General features: G+C 39.7%; 1 protein-coding gene across 5 annotated transcripts in view; it reads left to right on the forward strand.

Moving 5' to 3' along the window:
• vti1a (vesicle transport through interaction with t-SNAREs 1A) overlaps nucleotides 1–20,300 on the forward strand; it is a 124,271-nt gene that overhangs the window by 9,283 nt on the left and 94,688 nt on the right. For all 5 annotated transcript variants that reach the window (XM_039787669.1, XM_039787670.1, XM_039787668.1 and 2 more), the window contains exon 4: nucleotides 15,644–15,721. In XM_039787669.1, the coding sequence (XP_039643603.1) occupies nucleotides 15,644–15,721 (78 nt within the window). The remainder of the gene's footprint in view (nucleotides 1–15,643; nucleotides 15,722–20,300) is intronic.

Here is a 20,300-nt window from a genome sequence, read left to right on the forward strand (position 1 = left end):
CAGATGTGCCAAATGCTATAGCCGAGCTCAGCCTCTCACTTCCTGCTGGCCTTGGGAGGACATGACACTCGGCTCGAAAAGCGCCTAGTGGAAAAAAGGCAATCTCCTTTCTTTTTAATGTAAAAAGCTCAAGCTTTGTTGTGCTTTCCGTGGATATCAAGGCCTTTCCACTCCCTCACTACCCAATCTCCCCACAACCCTACCCCCTACTGGCCTCCCACGGGTGTCTACCCCCCTTAACCTGCTCTCTCATCCTCCCATTCACCCGTGGTTTGAAGTCTTCCTACCACCGGTGTGCCAGCTTGAGACTTCATTCCTGCTCCTTTCCAGACAGGGCCCGAGTCGACCTCGGTAACCCAGCCATTTTATCCAGGAAGACAACTTATCAAACGGGCATCCCAAAGGTGTATATATGAGGTGTAGCTTTGTTGGCTTGGCTGACAGCTTCATTGTGATAATAATAAGAGGGGACAGTGGGGGTCGTAAAGGTGCTGGGTCGTGACAAATAGGCATTGCAGCACCTAAAGGAGATGCCAGTCTGACAAAAAAAGAGACTAAGTCAGAGTGAAAAAAAATTAAAAAAAGAGCAATGAAAATCCTATTTGATGGAGTAGGCTTGTCTTGGTCAGGGGAGTCAGAATGGCATGGCTCTTAGCAGTGGCTTTGATCAGGCAAAGAAGAGGCCCAATGTAAGCTTAATTTAATGAAATCTATCGGGTAAACAGAGCCACCATCCTCAAAGGGCCACGCTTGGTCCGTGCCAGCAGGGAAGGTGGGGGTCTGCAGACGTCTGCTGTGTCTCACAAAACACTATCCACTTTTGAGGATGTGACTCAAATGATGTACCATGCTTGTTGTAAATGTGTGATGTCTCTGACATGGGCATAATGAGGTGTCAGCCATAAGCTGTCATAAAGCAACATTGGCTCAGAGATTTAGAGATACTTTGTCAGTCCTGGGAACTCTGTTGTCAGTATGTATTTTTTTTTATATCAAAGCCCTTCCTTTCTTGCCTTTTTCAAAAGGTGTACCATGTTGTGTTGTTGGTCTGTGCTTGGATATGTTTAGTAAATAGCAAATATCTTCAGTCAAATGCAGATTTCAGTGAACCTACAGTCAACCGTGTGTCTTAAGTTATTTTAAATCTCATGATGTCACTGGTAAAACAGGATTGAAACAACTGTCTAACCTTCCAGCTTGTTTAGTACATTAGTTGAATGTTGCTTCTCTATATTTATTTCATTTATTACGCCACATTAGCAAGTTTGAGCAGTCTTGAATACTTCTTAAAGTTAATAATTAAATCTGCATTATATTTTTTCTCCACCTACTTTCAGTGCAGCGTTTGGAAGGGCCTTCTTTTTATAATGTGTTACTTTTACTTGTGATACATCAGTATACCTCCCACTCAGCTAGCTGCTGTGGTTGTTGATCTTATTTTGCAGCAGATGGCGGTATTGCTCTAAGAATTCTCTTGGACTTAAGGTACAGGACAAGGACAATGTTGGGAACATTTAGCAATTACTTTGCCTTTCTGATGTATGAGTGGACTTGCTATGATAAATCCTTCCACTTATTACTAAGCCTGACCCTTACCCTTTGTGCTTTTTATAATAGAGATTGAAAATAATGTTACCAAAAATGTCCTTGTGGTAAAAACCCATTTAATACAAAGTGCCTTATAGTAGTCTGGCTTCCAACTTTATGTATTTTCTGTAGTTTGTCTCTGGCCAGTCATGCTCTGAAAGTTAATTAAGGAAGCAAATCAAAATATGAACAAAATAGGGGGTTAGTGTTAGAAAGTTAAATGTCTTTTAAAAACAATATTGTAAACATATCCCAACTGTAACTCTCATATCTTCGCTCTCAATTAATCTTTCTGACATGTTGCTGCTAATATTTCACCTATTAAGTATTCTTTGTTGTTGTCTTTTCAATAGCAAAAACACTTCTGTTCCAAATGTGAGAGGCTCTGTGTTCAAGGATCCTTGATCCTTTCATTAAATATCATGCTCTGACAAATGTTATTGTTGAATACTTCACATTTTTCTGCCATTAAGTGGGAATAGGTACCAGTGATGGTCAAGGCAGTTTTGTTAATGGCACTCGGTAATTCTTTGTTACAATGTATCAGATTTAATTTAGTTGGATAAACCCCATTTTTGACTGAATGGAGAGCTATTGTGGACCAGTCATAATATGCTGTATACTATTTCATCAAGTACCTTGAATTTATTCATTTCCAAGCACCAGTGCTCCTTTTGAAATTCATATAATTTATATGATTATACATTTTGCACGTCATTATAAGATATAGAAAATGTGAGGAGGTCAACTTTTGAGTCACCTGAAGTGCAAGTAAGGTTGAAATTATGATGGAACAATTGTCTTCTTTCTCAGTCATTCCTAGCTTAATTTATTCCATAATGGATATTGCAATAGTTGTTTGTATTTTCTGATATTGAATCACTAAGCCAACACTCACAAGGATACAACTATTACTTCCTAATATCTGATTGTCTATTGGGGGTATTGTTTGGAGTAACAGTTACAGTCCAAGTGCAATGTCTGGACTGCCTTTTCCTTTTTAATAAAAACCTTTCAGTTGGAATGCCATCTAGTGTCTGCCCAGGGAGATAATTAATGCATTTCCAAAGAGTTAACTAACCTTAAAATATTAAACAAGTTTATTTACCAGACACACATGGTAACAAGTGAATGGAATGAAAAAGCTGTTGGTGCTGATTCCATTTCTTCTATTTTTAGTTTTCTTTATACTTGGATATATGAGCTATGCTCTGCGATTCCCTGCAATGCCCGGCCGCGTCCTGCTGCGTCCGCTGCATCCACCCATGCTCTGCAGCGCCACGTTACATCCCGCAACGCCCTGCTACGATGTTCATACACACAGAGTAGTCAGGATCCGGTATTGGAGACTGCACTACTCGGTATGACACGATGTGCCCTGCTATGACATGAACTTCCACGACTACCTTCGAAGTCACTGTTCCATTATCTTTAATGTTACTATTATTGCCACTGTTCATCACACCCCCAACCGGCCCCATCAGACACCGCCTACCAAGAGTCTGGGTCTGCCGAGGTTTCTTCCTAAAAGGGAGTTTTTTCTCGCCCCTGTCGCAACAGACACTGTTAATGCTTGCTCTTGAGGGTATTACTGTAATTGTTGGGGCTTTGGAAATTATAGAGTGTGGTCTAGACCTACTCTTTCTGTAAAGTGTCTCGAGATAACTCTGTTATGATTTAATACTATAAATAGAATTGAATTGAATGAGTTTCATAAGTGGCTTTCAGTTGGGGCAAACATTGAGTGCTGTATTTAATGAATTGGCACATTGGACCTTTTCTAAGAACAACTTGTAAATAAGGAGAAATGGTTTGATTAAAATGAAGTACTACAAATAAGATCAGTTAATGATTAAATTGGAAGTGTATCAATTGTGGACATACCTCAGATGAGACCAAAACAAACTACTGTAACTCGTGATTTGTATTTGGTCCCGTATTATCAGAATACATTGACTTGTTGTAGAAGAACTAATGAATGACTCTTGACTTCACCACACACCGATCAAGCTGCATGTTTCAGTTGCCAGTAAGAATGCTGTCAGAAGTTTTCCATAAGCCTCTTTTCCCTGTTTCCAAACCCCAGAGCTGTTTGTAGCCACTGCATCTGAAGGTCATCCACGATCGGTTCATTATTCGCAATGAATTAACATTTTTGAAATGCCATATAAAGTATGGGGTATTGTCTCTGTGTGCATGCATTTCTGTTCTAGGTTGGACTTTAGTGTGTAAACTGGTATTTACTCTTCACTTGAAGCATACCAATACCTTGGAATGTATCCCCCGAAATATAACCAAAAAATAGATTAAGATGAAGCTGCTGTATGTATGTTTATGTAGATATTTTTTCATGGACAATTCAAGGTTATGAAGACTATCAACTTTAGCTTTAGCCATAAACTCATTATGTCTGGCACAATTAGCAACTTAGTTGAAAGAAGAGTTTGCAAAGTCATTTATCAGAAAGTTGTGTATTCCTCTTTTTTATTTTATTTTTTTTAAGCCAGATGCTGATAATCATGTTGAGATTTAAGTTTTGATGGGAGATTTTAGGACCACTGTACTTCCCACACTTGAACCACACTAGTAGTGATAAATAAATTAGCGTTGTTGTAATCCATCTTGAAGGGTTGTTGTTGTTTGCCCCCTGTCCTCGCTATGGTGACTCCCGAAAGCAGACAACATGACAGACCAACATTAGTTGAATGTTAGACACTTTAAATCGCCTTAGGTTGCCTTGGCTTACTTGTTCTTATTAAACACAGAAGAGTGAAGGCAGATTGACTCTTTTCATGGTTTGTTGCTTAACAACCCATCAATGACACCAAAGTCTAATCATTCCTAACCAGTTTTAAAAGGACTCATTTGACAGGGATTTTCCCAGTGCAGATTTAAGATGTAAACAAATAGATCTTCTTCTCTACTTATGAATTATGTCTTTTATTTGGAAGTTGTTGTGCACAGTATGTCTTCCTCAAGCCCTTTGTGGATTTGGGGTGTTGGAGGCTTTTCCATGTCCTCTTTATGGACACGAAGATGGGATTCACTTGCGGATTAGCCTTTTTTTGCTCATGTTGAAACCATTTTTTCATGGGTTTGATGGTGTAATGACAGCAGTGGGTCAAATCTGGGTTGAAGGACAGTATCTCAAGGACAAAAGGATGTGTTGTCCAGAAGTGCCGTGTATCATATTTGATTATCAGAAAAAAATGTGAGACCCAACCAGAATATTATTAATGTGCAATAGTTACTTTGTTTCTGATTAAAATGCATGTATCATGTTTTACGTGTTTAAATTATAGGAGACACTGATGCCTAATCAGCCACACTGACACTTGCTGGCTGTTTTGTTCTTTCCTACATGGTGAATAGGTAATTATAGATATCATTTTGTTTCCAAATGAAAGTTTTATCGATGGTTGATTCATATACAGTGCCTTGCGAAAGTATTCGGCCCCCTTGAACGTTTCGACCTTTTGCCACATTTCAGGCCTCAAACATAAAGATATAAAACTGTAATTTTTTGTGAAGAATCAACAACAAGTTGGTCCCAATTATGAAGTGGAACGAAATTCATTGGCTATTTCAAACTTTTTTAACAAATAAAAAACTGAAAAAGTGGGCGTGCAAAATTATTCAGCCCCTTTACTTTCAGTGCAGCAAACTCTCTCCAGAAGTTCAGTGAGGATCTCTGAATGATCCAATGTTGACCTAAATGACTAATGATGATAAATAGAATCCAGCTGTGTGTAATCAAGTCTCCGTATAAATGCACCTGCTCTGTGATAGTCTCAGAGATCCGTGTAAAGCGCAGAGAGCATCATGAAGAACAAGGAACACACCAGGCAGGTCCGAGATACTGTTGTGGAGAAGTTTAAAGCCGGATTTGGATACAAAAAGATTTCCCAAGCTTTAAACATCCCAAGGAGCACTGTGCAAGCGATAATATTGAAATGGAAGGAGTATCAGACCACTGCAAATCTACGAAGACCCGGCCGTCCCTCTAAACTTTCAGCTCGTACAAGGAGTAGACTGATCAGAGATGCAGCCAAGAGGCCCATGATCACTCTGGATGAACTGCAGAGATCTACAGCTGAGGTGGGAGACTCTGTCCATAGGACAACAATCAGTCGTATACTGCACAAATCTGGCCTTTATGGAAGAGTGGCAAGAAGAAAGCCATTTCTTAAAGATATCCATAAAAGGTGTCGTTTAAAGTTTGCCAAAAGCCACCTGGGAGACACACCAAACATGTGGAAGAAGGTGCTGTGGTCAGATGAAACCAAAATCGAACTTTTTGGCAACAATGCAAAACGTTATGTTTGGCGTAAAAGCAACACAGCTCATCACCCTGAACACACCATCCCCACTGTCAAACATGGTGGTGGCAGCATCATGGTTTGGGCCTGCTTTTCTTCAGCAGGGACAGGGAAGATGGTTAAAATTGATGGGAAGATGGATGGAGCCAAATACAGGACCATTCTGGAAGAAAACCTGATGGAGTCTGCAAAAGACCTGAGACTGGGACGGAGATTTGTCTTCCAACAAGACAATGATCCAAAACATAAAGCAAAATCTACAATGGAATGGTTCACAAATAAACATATCCAGGTGTTAGAATGGCCAAGTCAAAGTCCAGACCTGAATCCAATCGAGAATCTGTGGAAAGAACTGAAAACTGCTGTTCACAAACGCTCTCCATCCAACCTCACTGAGCTCGAGCTGTTTTGCAAGGAGGAATGGGCAAAAATGTCAGTCTCTCGATGTGCAAAACTGATAGAGACATACCCCAAGCCACTTACAGCTGTAATCGCGAGCAAAAGGTGGCGCTACAAAGTAATTAAAGGGGGCTGAATAATTCTTGCGCCCAATATTTCAGTTTTTTATTTGTTTAAAAGGTTTGAAATAGCCAATAAATTTCGTTCCACTTCATTATTGTGTCCCACTTGTTGTTGATTCTTCACAAAAAATTACAGTTTTATATCTTTATGTTTGAGGCCTGAAATGTGGCAAAAGGTCGAAAAGTTCAAGGGGGCCGAATACTTTCGCAAGGCACTGTATCTGTCAAGCTGAAAATGCCCCTTTTGGCAAAGTACTGGTGGTCACTTCATGACTTTGAATAGCATGACAATGCTGTCAATCAGATGTGATGGCAGTTCAGTATCACTAGAGGATTCTTAAACAGTCTTCATCTCCCCTTTCCACTGCTACTATAAAAGTGTATTCTCAAGTTAACAATTTAAAGTAGTTTTAGTGCTGTGAATGACCACAAAAAGAATGATAGAGATGAGACTAAAACCATGGTGAAAAAGCCCCAAGTCTTTACACTAGTGTTACCCCTATTTTGACCAGACCTGATTTTGAAGTTAAAAGAAATACAAGTGCAAAAAATTATCACAAATAAAATATGTTTGCCAACCATTTTTATTAATATGATAAGTGTCCCAGACAGAGAAGTGGGAATACATTTTGGGGACATTTGCTTTACTGTCATCCTTTTTGAGTTTTATGGTCATTAACAAGATGAGTTCTTGTCAGTAGTCGCCTCGCAGAAATCACATAGCCTATAATTTGTAAGCAGATCACCCCCTACTCGCTCTCCATCTCTTTATGTTAACACTTGTCTGTATGGATGGGGTGTCTGCATTATGCCTGGAGCACAGGTTTTGTTTGGCAGTGTGCAAATTTGGCCGTTATCCTTCCACGCGATCGTTTCCTCTCCCGCTTATCTCTCCTGGCCCCTCCAAAGTCGCTGTACTTCCACACACACTGACAGCGATCAGTATAGCTTTCAGACGCTTGTCTGGCTGAGTCTGCCATGAAGCGAAGGCCCTCCCAGGTCCCCTCGCTGTCCTCAGGGCTTGTGTGATTGAGTGACTGGGGGCCAAAGATAATAAGGGGGAAAATATAAAGACATGGGGCGATGATATGATAACACCCTCTTCCTCCTCCTTCCTCTGCTCCCTCTTTTTACTCCCCTTTCCACCTCCCCTTCACTTTTCCTTCTGTTCTTCTTTCTGTCCTACCCCCAACTTCCTTGCACCGAGCCTGTCCCACGCAGTGGTATAAACCAGAAGTGACATGTGACACCCACTCCCCAGTGATGTGCTGACAAGCGGGTACTAGAATAGGTGACAATGTTTTCTTTTTTTTGCCAGACTGGCTTAAGTATGGTGAAGGGATTCATGAAGTATTAATGAAATATATTATGAATCATTGGGTCTGTGTTTTTCCTCTGTATTTTAGGCAGTGGCATTTGCTTTTTAATAAGTAAGCCTCAGAGAAGGCGAGAGTGAGGAAGGGCGTAAATAGAGAAAGAATACTTTGCATCTTTACTGCCGTTTTTTTTTTTTTTAATATATAGTTAAAGCTCCATGTTTACAAATTTTGTAACCCCTGCTCACACCCCCTTCAAACAAACACACACACACATGCAGACACACAATTAAACTTAGTTTCTTCCTCTCATCCTAAGTGTTTCTAATGAGGGAGCGTGGCAGAAAGAAAGGGAAAGGGTTTTTGCTCTCAGCGACCAACAATTTTGCCTTTTCTCTGGTGTTTTTGAAGCCTGCAGTGGAATCTGGCTGTGGCCTTGATCAGAATTACATTGGGGAAGATGAATTAGGGTTTCTTTTTCAATTATCCCAGAGGTTGGCCACCATTAGAGCATCAGCCTGCGCCTGCAGTGAGACTAACCTCTATAGTTTTGTTCCCATCATTACCATAGAGCACTTGTTTGTTCTGCATTGTCAAACTTTTTGTACATTTTTATTTCAGACATGATCTGTTTCCCAAAGCGCATTCTCTGCTATGAGTGCTTGTATCAAATGGCCAATCCTTTATTATTATAAAATAGGTAAAAAACTTTTTTTTAAATAATGTTATTTTTGTGAATTACTTTGCAGTGGTTCTTTTTTTATTATCTGCTACTTATTTTTGTTTGAAGAATGAACTGCAGATGATTGTTTTTGTGAATTATTCAGCTCCAATCTTTATTCCTGGGTTGAATATACCATGTTCTTTTCTGTATAATTTTACTTTTTTAAATCAGTTTAAGAGGTGTAAGCAAGTCTTCTCTGTAGCCTTCAGTTAGCTATTTCTCATACTTTTTTGAACTACTGTTGTAAATTCCAGTACAGAACCTGCAGACTCCCAGGAAACTGGTGAGTGTATTGGGAAGTTCAGAAGGGCACATGTTGGAAGGGCTTTGGAAGGGGGCCTTACTGGCCTCATCAGCATTTGAATGTGTTCTGGCTACTGAAATAACAAAGTATACATAAATATATAGAGATAATGATCTGGCTAAGTCCCTATATGTGCTGCTGCATTCTTATGCTAATGAGGGAGCTATTCAGCACCAACAATGGTCACATTACAAGAAAAGGCAAAGCACTGAAGGAGATAGTCTTCTGTGCGTGTCCACTGACGGATACGCACATGCTCAGCAGGCCCGACTCCTCTCCCTTTGTGTCTAGGTTTTTTTTATTTTTTTTTATTACATTTTTCAATTTTAGATAACACTCCAAGAATAGACATCAAACAAAAATGAATCATAAATCGAGGTCAGGTGTGAACCTCTTTCCAAAGCAGAGAAAGGGTTAAAAGTGAAGGTATTTCTTTCTTTAAAAAAGATGGGAAGGCTGATAGGAGAGGAGCTCTTCTCAGCAGAGGGTTCAGTGAACCATATGTAGGTAGCCACAGGCTAATGGGCCGGTTGGTCCCTGGCTTGCCAGGTATCCTGCATTGCACATCTCCTAACACCCCCCCTCCTCCTCCACACACACTTTCTCTCTCCTCGTCATCCTCCAACACCCACCTTTCCCACCCCTCCCACCTTCACTCTGTGAAAATCCCTCCTCCACTTTCCTCTAATCTCACCTTTTTCTCTGGTGCTGACCCAGGGAGGCCCACTTTATTCCCCACTGCACGCCAGAAGCCAGCGTTGTGATCGGAGCCCGAGCCCCTGTGCTGGTTCCCCCTCTCCTTTCCTCTTCTCTCTCCTTGCCCTGGCTGCCCGCCTCGCCGACGGCTCTGCTCTATTGATTTACTCCTCCAACCAATGCTGTCTGTCTCTGTTTTGCACCACCAGCACCTAGGTCCCTCATCTCTATAACCCTCCCTCTTTCCCCATTTTCTCTCTTTTGCTCTCTTCTTTCTTTCTTTCTTTTCATACTTTCTTTCTGTCTTTCTTTCTGTCCCCTCCTACACCACCATGGGCTAAAGGATAAAACCTGACAGAACATGAGAGAAGGAGGGATAGAGAGATGGAAGGATGGAGGTGTGGGAGGGGAAACAGGACCTTTGATTTTTCATTAGAAGCGCCTCCATATTTTAATATTGGGTTTAATCGGGCCCTCATGCCTTTAAGAAATAACCATTGAGAGATGATCCCTCGGCCTTCAAAAAGTATATGGCGCTTCTTCAATCAAAGCCCTCCTTGAATTTGCTCTTTTGTTTGGAGTTCACTTGCAAGCCCCCCCCCCACACACACTCTCTTGCCGCCTCTCGGCCTCTCGCTTTGTGGGTACAGTCGTTAGGCTTATTGACTGATCTCGGCTGTACTTAGCAATAGAAATGACTTTGACAGGGAAATACACCACCGGTATCACAGATGTACAAGCATGAAAGGCCCCTATCCGTATAGTGTTGTCTTTCACCAGCAAACGGCTATTATCCCCCTAGAGATAAAATCCTGTTTACTTGTGGTCTAATATAATTTTTTTTTTTTTATATATATTCAGTGATACAATGTGAAAATAACAATTAACAATTCATTTTTTTAATTGAATTAAACTAATAAAGAAAAGTAAAAAAAATTTTTTACAGTTGTCTCTGACCGTGTCAGGTTTTCTTTAGTGACACAAGATCTTTTTAAAGCTGATACACTCCGTCACCCTAAAAAAAAGTCTCCACACCTCATACCTGTTTAGATATGTCGCAGGCTCATTTATTACCTCGCCTCCGTTGATCATTCACCTTTTTATTTGTGTTGTCGGTAACGGCTTCTCGGAGACTCCTTCAGGTTTTTCATAGAAGTGGAACACAATGCCGTGTGCGTAGAAGCCACCAAAGCACCAACCTGTGAGCTAATGAGAGGCCCCATGCTGTTATCTAAGGCTCCGGCTTCTCTACCACTGCTGCACTTCTATTAGGGGAGAGAACACACACCAGGCTACCGTTCACATATGCTGCGTGTGTACGTTCTCTAAAGGAGGTTTCCCTGGGATGCAAAGGCTCCCTCGTTCATACAGTGGCCCACACACACACACACACACACACACACACACACACACACACACACACACACACACACACAGCGAGAAGTGAAGGATTCGATGGCACCAAAGACCACAGTTAAACACAGGCACAAATGACACCCTCCTGTGACAATCCCAATAGTAGCTACTTGCCTTTGTCTGATAATAAATCAAATGCAATAACAAAAGAGCACTTAATTGAACAACCAATTTGTTTGCGTTAAAGAAGAGTAGAAGATGCTAGACAACAATTTGTGTGTGTGTGTGTGTTTTCCTTTGTGCCATGTATGTGTGTGATAAACCCCTGCCAAGCAGGGATGCATTATTTAAGATGCTGTTGTGATACTTGTGCCTGCTTAAAGGTCTCCGCTTCCTTTTAACGCCATGCCGCATCAGTTCACCTCTGCCCCCACTTGTGGGGGGGGAACCAGAGTGGGACCTGCTGGTACTGGTCCACACATCACCTGGGAAAATATCACAGCAGGGAGAGGAAAAGAAGTGATATAGATAACCTTTTGAGTTTAGCACACATTCTTGTGACCATAAAGCAGTGTATTACCCCACTTTATTGTAATTTCATTGCTGACTTAAGACTTTTGTATTTTTCAGTTTTTACATGATGTTTAAAGATATTAAACTCAGAATTTTTTTTTAGATTTCATGCTCACTTGAAAGTTATTATTAAAATGATGGTTTTTATATGTTTTCATGTTCATAGAGCAGCTCTAACAGTTAAATAAAAACAGGAAAATAAAAGTGTTATTGGGTCTAAATTTGGAAATGGCCAGCCGCTCTCCTACTGGTGAAAAAGCCTGTAATGGAACATAGTATTGTAAATTGAAAATGGTTAATTACTCTTCATGCTATGCCACCAGCCGTGTGTGCAGGGCGAAAAGGAAAAGCTTGAGAAAGTGGAGGGAAAAAGCGTCTGCAGAGGAACTTCGGGGCCCCTCATTACACTCTGCCCCTGGGTATTTTTACGCCTTTTATTTCCCATCTAATGAACTGTTTTCATTTTTCAGCTTTCCAGGCGCCACAATTATTTGCGCTTGTCCTTGTGGCACTCGTTCCACTGGGCAAAAAGCAAGAAGGGGAGTTGGAGGGCATTGAACTGTGTACATGAATCTCAGTTTATTTGATTTTAATTATTGCGATTTCTTTATTTATTTTTTTTGTAGATAGGGAACTCTTCTTTTACATTACAAACACTGTGATTGTTGACTGCTTGAAATTAGGAATGGTCATTGTTTTAAAATCATCAATACATTTTTTGAAAACAGATGTTTTTTAAGATTTACTTTCTTCTTTCTGGTGTATGTGGGAACTTACAAATCATGTTCAGTTAGGCAATATAGACCCATGCATGCTCATGTACTAAAAAGAAATTGAACACAAAGGAAAGATCCATATATTTGCTATAATTAAATAAATATAATTTGCTGCTCAGAGGATTATGCCAAGCTGATTAGCATATCTGATATGAATTGTTATGCATGCATATGTAATTACATTTTGATGGGTAAAGAAGCCTAGTTTTTTTTCCATCTGCTATCCATGTCAACAGAGGTAAAACGTGTGTTTTTGACAGGACACCAGCACCTCATCGCTGCATTTGACGGGATGTGTAGAGTTTTAAAGGCAGGCCACTTTGCATAAAGTTAAGATGTACCTTTTGTACTTTTCTTGTGTGCTTCCGGGAATAGAAGCAAATTCTCACCCAAGATTAAAAAAGTGACAAAAGACAGACCTTTCAAAAGGATTAAAAAAGCTCTTTTTTTCTTTTCTGAGCAATAAGGAATCTTCTGAAAGCGCTCATTCTTTTTTAGATTACAAAGCCTGATTAGTTGGTTTTGTCTTAAGATGCAGATATCAGTCTTTACATTCTGTAACTAGAATGAGAGGATTTTTTTTTATTATGGAATTAAAGATTTTTAATATGGAGCAGGTATCTGATGTCTGTTTCCCTGACCTCAAGAGTGATCCTGTTGTCACTTAGCAATTTTTTACTTAACACCCAAACTTATAATCAAAATCTGTTCCTGTATTAAGCTGTCAATATTGCACAGCTGTTTATGTTTGACATCAAAAGGGAAGACAGTAATCACTCAGGAATTTGTTGTTTTCCTGAGAGAGAATCCAAAAACTGAAGTGTATACTGTAGGTACAGGGGAAGTAGCGGCACACTTTCATTTCAATGACATTTTCCATTCTTCATACTTCCCTTTGTTATCTACACTGTTCTCATTGCAGAAACGCTTCGTACATTCATCTGTAACAGACAGCTATTTAGAAATACCAAAAAATCCCTGCATATGGTTTGAAGGCGACGTAAGCCTTAACATTCAAATCAATGCTTCTCCCAGGCTTCCTCGTCTCAATTACTGCTGAAGTCGTCTTTCCCCCTAAGTTGCACTGCAGCTCTTTAAGATGAAACTCAACTTAAATGGAATATGTGGGTGTTTTTCTGTGTGTGTGTGTGTGTGTGTGTGTGTGTGTGTGTGTGTGTGTGTGTGTGTGTGTGTGTGTGTGTGTGTGTGTGTGTGTGTGTGTGTGTACAAGTGTACATGCTAACTTCAAATTGATGCTCATTGTCTTTCTGGTTCGACTCAAATCTGAAATTCCTTTTTAATGTCCAGGCAGCAGCACAGTGACCACTTACTGACCTCTGCACCGAAGATGGAGCTGACAAAAAATATGGACATTAGAATTGAAATTTAAAATCAGCATACAAGTTACTTAAATTTTTAGATTATCTAATTTTAGAGGGATAAAATATGATCACTTTAATCATTTTTTAATATACCTATACGTTGTCTGCAGACATTTCAACAAATGAGGGGTTTCAGAAGAAAGGGGGGAAAAAACAAAATCCGTAATTATTATATTATGTACATGCTTAGCGACATATATATGTTATTGATTTTAATGAAAAGAGTGTTGAGGAAATAGAAAAAAATCAAATATGATAAATTCATGGATGACACGTTTGTCATTTTACTTGTTTTTTTCTAGATATTTTGGAATTTGTTGTTGCAACAATTTTCACAAACCTAAAAGTTAATAATTTAGCTTAAATGTTGTATGGCACTATCATAAAACATTTGCAAAAACCTCTTCAAAACAGCAGATTTTGACATATTGCTCCTGTGTAATGTGGGTTGGGTTGGGGTGTGTGGTGGTGGTGGGGGGGCAATGTTGTATTGTATTTGTGTCCGTGCTGCTGATCTTCTGTTTTCCCCACAGTGGGCATTCTGTGGTTAGCTCAGGTCCCTGTGGTTGAGTATTGTTTGGGTGCGCTCTTTATCTAATGGGTTTTGTGGTCTGGGTCAATCAGGCCCTGCGTCTAGTCAGTAATTACTCCAGAGCACTGTGGCCCTCACCATCACGATAATAACAGCCAAATCACATCAGCCATGACTTTCCACTCAGTGCTCCAGATTATGAGGAGACCCACAAAAAAGAAAAGAAAAAAAATCAACTGGCTCGGCTTGTGATGGTTCCAAAGTTATTTCAATCAAGGAACTTTATATCATCACTCATGAGGTTAGAATTGGCTTATCCAAGTTTGATTTGTGCTTCTCTTACGGAGGGCAGCATCAAAATAATTCATGCAATAGCTTCTTCAAACTTTTACTGATAATAGAAAGATACGGGGATGCATATTTGAGAGAAAAAATGTCCACACCAGGTAATTGGTGTCCCTTCACTGATTCTCTTACTTTGTTTTATTTATTAAGAGTCGAGAACTAAGAAAATATTGAAAATGGAAAGAATTTGTGTTGAGAAAAAGTGATATTTGTCTTTGATTTTGCCCACCTCCTGCAGCCCACCTAGAAACCCTGTCAAGGCAGGGAGAGAAAGCGAAGGAGGCTTAGTAAACACTTTCTGTGTCTGCTGCTGCTGGTGTGTATTTAGTTTAGAGGGCATGCCAAGAGTTTTTCCATGGGTCGGGCGTCTGTAAACAAGCGGTACAACGGCAGCCCACTCTTCGACAATCGGAGGTGGCACACTCTGAAGTGTGTGTCTAAGTGTTTGTCTTTTTGGGTTTCTTTTTTTTTTTGGACATGGCATTCCCTCTTATTCTAGCCTATCTGGAAGCAGAGAGTGAGAGAGGGTTTGTTTGTGTGTTGGAGAGAGGCAACCCCAAATCCGATGGGCCGCCAATGGGTGATGAATTATTCCCTGTCTGAGTCTCAGCATTGGTGTTATCACAGAGCCTGCCACTGCACTAGGATGACAGCGGTGACAACCCCCAGAAAAGATTTAGCGCTGACAAGTGATACTTCCTCATAATACATGGCCCTCTCCCCTGCCCCACTGTTCCACAATCTCTCCATGCACACAAGATGAGGTTTTTCATCCCTCAACTTATATTTGTTTATTGGGCAAGGTGGAGGGAGGGGGGGGCTCTTTGCCATCACTTCTGTGGCACAAGTGCACTAGGTACAGTAGATCACCTTGGAAGAGGCATGGGCACAAACCCAGACATGCTTGTTTTCAGTGTTGTAGGGACACACACACACACACACACACACACACACACACACACACACACACACACACACACACACACACACACACACACACACACACACACACACACACACCCTGCATGTGTATGACTCAGTTTGTCACCAAGTTCCATTAGGGGGCTCTCGTGCTTAAGGAATGCCTATTGTGTTTTTGCATCAACAACAGTACTAAGCCATATTTCCCCACTTGTTTTCTCTTTTTCTCTCCCCTGTTTCTCCCTTCTCCTCTTCTTTTTGTCTTTCTTCCTCATCCTCCTCCCCCTGCAGAAAAGGTCACGTATTGCCTACAGTGATGAGGTGCGCAACGAGCTCCTGGGGGATGACGCCGGCTCCTCGGAGAACCAGGTGAGGTGCTAATCAGGGGCCCAATCGACACCAGTGTGGGTGGCTGACTGGCCCCAAGGGTGAGGAGGTGGGCCCCTCATAGGGGCCATTGAGAGCTGAAACCACAGTATTGTCACCAAGTCATGCGGAAGGAACACTGTTTAATGCAAAGCTGGGCTGCCTGTGAGTGGGCTCAGGGCATGGGACCAGTGTCTGGCCAAAGCCAGATTGTGACTGACACACACACACACACACACACACACACACACACACACACACACACACACACACACACACACACACACACACACACACACACACACACACACACACACACACACACACACATATGCACACCTAAACACGAACGCACCATCCAACACAAATTTCAATCCAAAAACCCGGCCTCCCCACCCCAAACGTCCCACAGCTGTTCTCCAGCCGGGTGTGGACTTAGGCCAATAATAGATTCTCCATCGAGGTCCATACACAGACATACTAAATTTTCTAAATCTTGTTCTCCGGCCTTTCTTTTTAAACTCCAAGGATGGCGAACCTGCACAATGCTAATACTCAAAATTATTAAGAACGCAGGTTCATATTGTGGACATTTGATTGAAAACTTTTTAAAAATCACGGAAATATTTTGGTGCAGTATTCCATTCAAAATTATCCTTTAGCCCCTAAATACTGTAATTTATTATTTAACATCAGCTGTTAATCAAAAATCCTAAATTCTATTTGACTTCTTTATGGTTTTGATCTATTATCTATCAACATATTCACAATTGGTTTGTTTATTAAAAGACGATGACTGACATTTTGTTTGAAAGTCAGTTCAGTGAATTTGAGGGATATAAACAAGAGATAAAGACCACATTAGCAATTCTCATTCATTGTCAGCAACGTCTACAAAAGATTCATTCACCGCAGTTACGGAAGTGGCAATGAAGAAGAAAAACAATTATCTTGAATTGTGATCTTAATTGCCCAAAATATGCCACATGTTCTTTTATACTTAATTTGTTTTGAAATTATTATTTTTTGAATAAATGTACAACTGCATCAAAACGGTACATCAACAGATTCAGCAAACAGCGCTTTAACATTTAAGACGCACTTACCTATTGCTCACCTGCACAGCTGCCACTCATACGCAGCCGCTCTCAACTATGACCAAACGTCTTTTGACTAATTATATATTACCTTTCCAATCGCTGTCAACTGGCAGGGGTTACTGCGTCTCAATGCACAGACACGCACGCACACACGCACGCAAAGTCACTCACAATCACATGCAAATAAATACTTTGCATTTGCGTGCACACTCCAAAAAGAAAGAAGACAAAGATGAATGCTCCAATGCATATTTGCACATTTAGTCCCACAGTGCTTTATGTGAGTATATTTAGATGATTCACAGCTAAGCAAGGCTAAATAAAGTTGTTTTTTTTGGTGAACATTTCCCTATTACCATTTCAATGATGACCCGTGAACTACACATCTAAGAAACATATGTATCAAGAACCAAGATGTGTAATTGAAATGCATATTCCTGGCAAATTAGCGAGACACAAAAGTGACTCTGACATTTTTTGCAGAAGTTGGAAGGAGACTTGCTGTCAGAAATGTCACGTTTGAGACACTGACGAGTTCTATCAACATCCTGTCAAGGAAAAGTGGGAAAAAAACACATCTCATTCCATTTTAATTTGATTTCCCTTTCATTAAAAATGTATCCAAAAATATTTAAAAAGTAATATTTATAAATCTAGAATTTACACATCTCAGAAAGAAAATTGTTGGAAAAAAAAATGTATATGGAATTTGATATTATTGAATGTTATACATTTGTATTCTACATTTTGGAAATTGCGGTTTTATTGTTGTAATTATCATTTAATTATTTTGACAATAATTATCACATTTATTTCATATTGTTTTATGTCAAATGATTGTATTACGTAATGTAAAACAATAACAATTTTATTTATCCATGCATGCACACACATGGAGGAAATGTCAGAAAATGTAGAGGTAGCAGAATGTGACATTTAGATCTGTGAACACTATCCACAGCTTCATTCCTAATTCTCATTTCACATCAACGTAATAATGTTAATTATGAAATGTAAAATTAATTGAATTGAATTAAAGTAATAATGTATAAACCATATTTACCCTAAAACATATTTATCTTTGGGAATTTAGGCAAAAATCTAAGCTATACTAAGTGACCTTTCATTTTATTTATTTTCCCAATTTCTTTTTGCAAAAAGATGACCAGGACTCAAACCCTTAATATGTTTAAAACATACAATATCAATTATTGAATTGAGAAGAACACAGACACAATTAGCAATGTAATAATGTGGAAATTAACAAATTGTAATTATACATTATATCTAAAACCCACACACAAAGCCTCAGCAAAACGTCCTGCTAGGGGCAAAAGCAAAAATAAATAGATGGTATACTTTTCCCTTTTTACTCCCAGGTGCCGTATTTACCTCATTTTCATTTAAAAACTTGTGGAGATAATACTTGTCTTGGTCTTGCTGTGAGTGGAGTACTCGGAACTTCAGAGTTTTTTATCTAACGAGACGGCGGTGATAGGAGAGGGAAAAAGATGGTGGGGGCCGGGGCAAGTCGGTCAATTTAATTCCTGACGATCTGAAAGAGGTCAGGATCATTTCATATAGCCCTGGCTGAGCAGATCATTACCAGTCACAAATCTGTTGGTTACATGGCAAGGATTTATAGCTAAGTAAATAGGGAATCGTCATAAGTTCTGAAAATGGCGTATTGGCCCTGCGATAATGGCCAAAGGACGATTTAATAGAGTTCGGCATTTATTCGTTATCTGTATGCCGACAGAGACTGAATTGGCACTATCACTCGTTTTTTTTTTTAAATAATGTGGTAGGCTACCATTGCACATTTTTCCTCTGCATGCAAGACACGCACAAATGTTGGTGCGACACACACACACACACACACACACACACACACACACACACACACACACACACACACACACACACAGAGAGACACCACACACAAAGCAGCAAATGCACACACATTTTCACACACGAACACTATACGGAATAGTTTCGATTTCAGTCACAGCAGAAGGCTTGGCCACAAGAGATTGTGCTGGTTTGAGCCGGCATGGACCAGATTTTACAGGCTACAAAGGAAGCAGATTACCACTTGTATCGAATTCCGTATTGGATAAAAAAAATCTTTTGTTTGAAAAAAAATTGCTGATTATCATAACAGAAAAATTGCAGCAGTGCAATTTTGAATACTGGCTGGCATCACAAAAACACAAGGAAAGGCGCTCATGCAGGAGTAATTATAACATTTACAATATTCTGTATTTACTGTTCTATATCTCTTGAGCGACGCGAGCATCGTTGGCTGTACTAAAGAATGGAATGCCAAAGAAAAATAAAGCTAAACGGGTAGGAACAAGAAACGCAGCTCAACATGCTCCTCGAATAGTTTTAACAAATCCTCTGCGAGCACTTGCAATCAGTCAGGCAGCACAAATGAGCTAGAACAAGTTTTGTTTGGTACCCATTGACTGATGGCTGAGCTGGGGTGAGGGATCGCAAGATCTGCTGGGTTTTTTTCAAGCCCCAAATAAGCACATCCACAGTGTAGTTTTAAACTTTGGCCTCTTCAATAATGCATTCTTAGTGGGGAGTTGTTGCTCGAGTTAGAGAAGACACTTTCCACTCTTAAGTGCGTCTTGTTAGTGCCGACATTTTCAAGGGAAAGAGCTGTTTAGAAAAACATGCAGTTATACTTGTTTACCTCCGACATTAGAGATATCGACAATATTTTTATATTTGCAATAACATTTTATTTTTTATTGGTGGAAAAAACTTAAACGATAACTATTTTTGAGATGCTTCTAAAATTACAGAGGGGGGAGGGGAAAAAAAAATTTTTTTAAGAATGCTGTAAAATGCAAATGAATATTATTTAGTTTGTGTTTTTTATGTATAAATTCCTCCTGAAAAAAAAAAAATAAAAAAAATTGATTTATTACAATAAAAAAAATTTTTTTTTGTGTTTTTTTGGGGGGGGAAAAAAAAAAAAAAAAAAAAAAAAAAAAAAAAAAATTTTTTTTTTTTGTTTTTATGTTAGTTCTTTGATTTATTCTGGCAATTATTCCAGGGTCACAAAATTTTAAAATAAACCGGACAAGTAACAGTGGCCCTGAGCCTCCCTTTAGATCTGCTAATCTTTAGTGTTGGCCAAGAAATGTTGATTTAAAAAAAGAAAAATCGCCTCCTATAAGGCTTACAAATCAAAACATTTGTCCTTCTCCTTTTTTCTGCCAACCGTGTTACATTCCCACATTAACCCCCAGCCTTCTCTTCACTTCTCTACAGCCCTCACTTAAGAACAGGCCAGGGAAGCAACCTTTTTAATTGTGATTAGGCATAATTAATGGCAAATGGGATTATTTCCCCTCCCTCAAATGTCTGATTCATTATCAGTGATGCAAGGGTTTCCAGGACAGGGAATAGGAATAGCATTTCTTATTTACTTCACTTTAAATTTGCTATGCTCTTTCATCAAAAAT

The sequence above is a fragment of the Perca fluviatilis genome, chromosome 21 (assembly GCF_010015445.1).
Source record: "Perca fluviatilis chromosome 21, GENO_Pfluv_1.0, whole genome shotgun sequence".
Classification (NCBI taxonomy): domain Eukaryota; kingdom Metazoa; phylum Chordata; class Actinopteri; order Perciformes; family Percidae; genus Perca; species Perca fluviatilis.